This window comes from Merops nubicus, unplaced genomic scaffold (assembly GCF_000691845.1).
Source record: "Merops nubicus isolate BGI_N331 unplaced genomic scaffold, ASM69184v1 scaffold46177, whole genome shotgun sequence".
NCBI classification, from domain to species: Eukaryota; Metazoa; Chordata; class Aves; order Coraciiformes; family Meropidae; genus Merops; species Merops nubicus.
The window spans coordinates 366-2,660 of NW_008620489.1; the positions used below are offsets into that span (position 1 = coordinate 366).

The following is a 2,295-nucleotide window of genomic DNA, read 5'->3' on the forward strand; positions in this document are numbered from 1 at the left end:
CCGAAGGATCATCAGCCCGTAGCAGATGGTGATGACCAAGATGGGCACCAGGAAGGCGAAGATGAAGACGCAGATCTTGGTCACGGTGTCCCAGTAGATGGGAGGATCAGGAAACTGGAGCGTGCACAGCACCGTCCCCTCTGTGGGGCAGAGGAGGGTCGAAGAGGCCAACGTCAGAGATCCTCCCAACCCCTGGGGTGGACACGTCCCCGTGACGCCTAGCAGATGGTGATGACCAAGATGGGCACCAGGAAGGCGAAGATGAAGACGCAGATCTTGGTCACGGTGTCCCAGTAGATGGGAGGATCAGGAAACTGGAGCGTGCACAGCACCGTCCCCTCTGTGGGGCAGAGGAGGGTCGAAGAGGCCAACGTCAGAGATCCTCCCAACCCCTGGGGTGGACACGTCCCCGTGACGCCTTCCCCTGGAACCTGCCCGCTTCCTCGAGATGCCCAGAGCTTCCTTAGCAGCCAAGGGCTGGTGCCCTCACACAGCCGTGGGTCTCGGTGTGGGCCAGCTGAGGACTTTGCAGTATCACTGGGCGTGTTTGAGGGCACCTGGTTTGCACCCCAAGAGCTGGGGAGAGGCACTGGTTGGACTGGAGATGGGGAAGGGGGAGGACAACCTCTGGGACAGTTTCCAACCCCTGCAGCCAAGATGGACAATAACACTGGGATCATTTTGCCACGGCAGGGCTTAAGGTCCCATGGAGGGGTGCCCATCACCGAGCCCAAACCTGCTGCAGGACCTTGTGTTTTCCAGCTCACCCCCAGGATGGGCAGATGGGACAAGATGCGACAGGCTGGGACCTTCCCCCAAAAGCCACTTACCTTTTGACTTGGTGACTGCCATGACCATGATGGGCACCCCGATGAGGGAGGAGAGCACCCAGATGCAGACGTTGATGACCTTGGCTTTGGCCGGCGTGCGGAAGTCCAGGGCCTTGACCGGGTGGCACACGGCGACGTAACGGTCCACGCTCATCATGGTGAGGGTGAAGATACTGGTGAACATGTTGTAGTAGTCGATGGAGAGCACGACCTTGCAGAGCAGCTCCCCAAAGGGCCAGGTCTCCATCAGGTACTTGGCGCTCTGGAAGGGCAGCGTGCTGGTGGCCAGGGCGTCTGCCAGGGCCAGGTTGAAGATGTAGATGTTAGTGGCTGTCTTCATCTTGGTGTACCTGGGGGAAGGAGTCGTTGCAGGGGGTCAGGGCTTACTGTAGAACGTTTGGAATGGTTTGGGTTGGAATCTCCATGCCCAGGGATGGACATGTTGAGGAGCCCTTGGGGTCTTCCCTTGGCTGCTCGCAAGGTGCCACCACCCTTGGTGGGCAGAGGGACGTGCTTGTGATGTGCCCTTCTGCAGCACCCACGGGCTCAGCACCTCCCCAGATGGACCAGGGAGCACGTTGAGAAAGTGTTTGAGTTTGGGTGTGGTTTGGGTGCGTGTTGGAGCTCTGCTGCCTGAGCACAGGGTTGCACTGACATGTGCTGAGCTGGGGCTTATCGAGAACCTGCCAAACATGGCTTGGAGCCTGCTGAAGCTGTTAGCCCTCAGCTGAGCAGGGAGGTGACACTCATTCCTCTGGCTGCCTTGGTTCTAAGGAAATCTGGAGAAAAGTTCAGAGCAGTCACTCCTCCAGTTGAATCGATTTACTCCATTTCCCTGAACCAGTTGCACAACGTCCTTTACCTCCTGAAACCTCCTTTATCTGATTTTCCACCCAGTAAATCGTGATTATCCAACCTGCTTCCCTGTCGAGTTTACTTGCAGAAATTGGATCAATTACCCCCGGAAAGAGGCCATCTGGAAGCAGCCCAATTAGCCAGGCTGGAGCTCCAGGGCCTTTGGGGAAGCCTGGCTGCCTTGGCCACGGCACGGGGCTCAGGGGCAGGGGGATGATTCCCCGGGGCACTTGGCAGAGGGCTGCAGCTGATGGTGTGCCAGCTCTGGTCCTCAGACCCTGTCCTGAGTGCCAAAACCCTTCCTGAAGGGATGAGGCATCGCTCTGGGGGGTGCTGGGGCTGGTGGGGATGGTCTTGGAGCATCCAGACCTGCAGGTGTTGCTCAAGGTGATGCTTGGGATGGTGTGATGCCCATCACTGCTGTCACTGGGTGCTCAGGGGTTCCCAAAGGGCAGCACGTTGGGGTTGGGTTGGGAGCAGGGGCTGACACAGCAGAGCTGTGCTGTCCTGCAGGGGCCTGGGCAGGCTGGAGAGCTGGGCAGAGAGGAACCTCATGGAGTTCAACCAGGGCAAGTGCAGGAACAACCCCCTGCCCCAGGACAGGGGAGGG

General features: G+C 58.9%; 1 protein-coding gene across 1 annotated transcript in view; it reads right to left on the bottom strand.

Annotated features, from left to right (window-relative positions):
- The window catches only part of OPRD1 (opioid receptor, delta 1), a gene marked incomplete at both ends in the record, with an annotated part of 1,534 nt that extends 354 nt beyond the window's left edge, over window positions 1-1,180 (bottom strand). The window contains 2 exons of the mRNA XM_008944117.1: window positions 4-140; window positions 831-1,180. Of these exons, the coding sequence (XP_008942365.1) occupies window positions 4-140; window positions 831-1,180 (487 nt within the window). The remainder of the gene's footprint in view (window positions 1-3; window positions 141-830) is intronic.
- Between the last annotated feature and the right edge of the window lie 1,115 nt (window positions 1,181-2,295).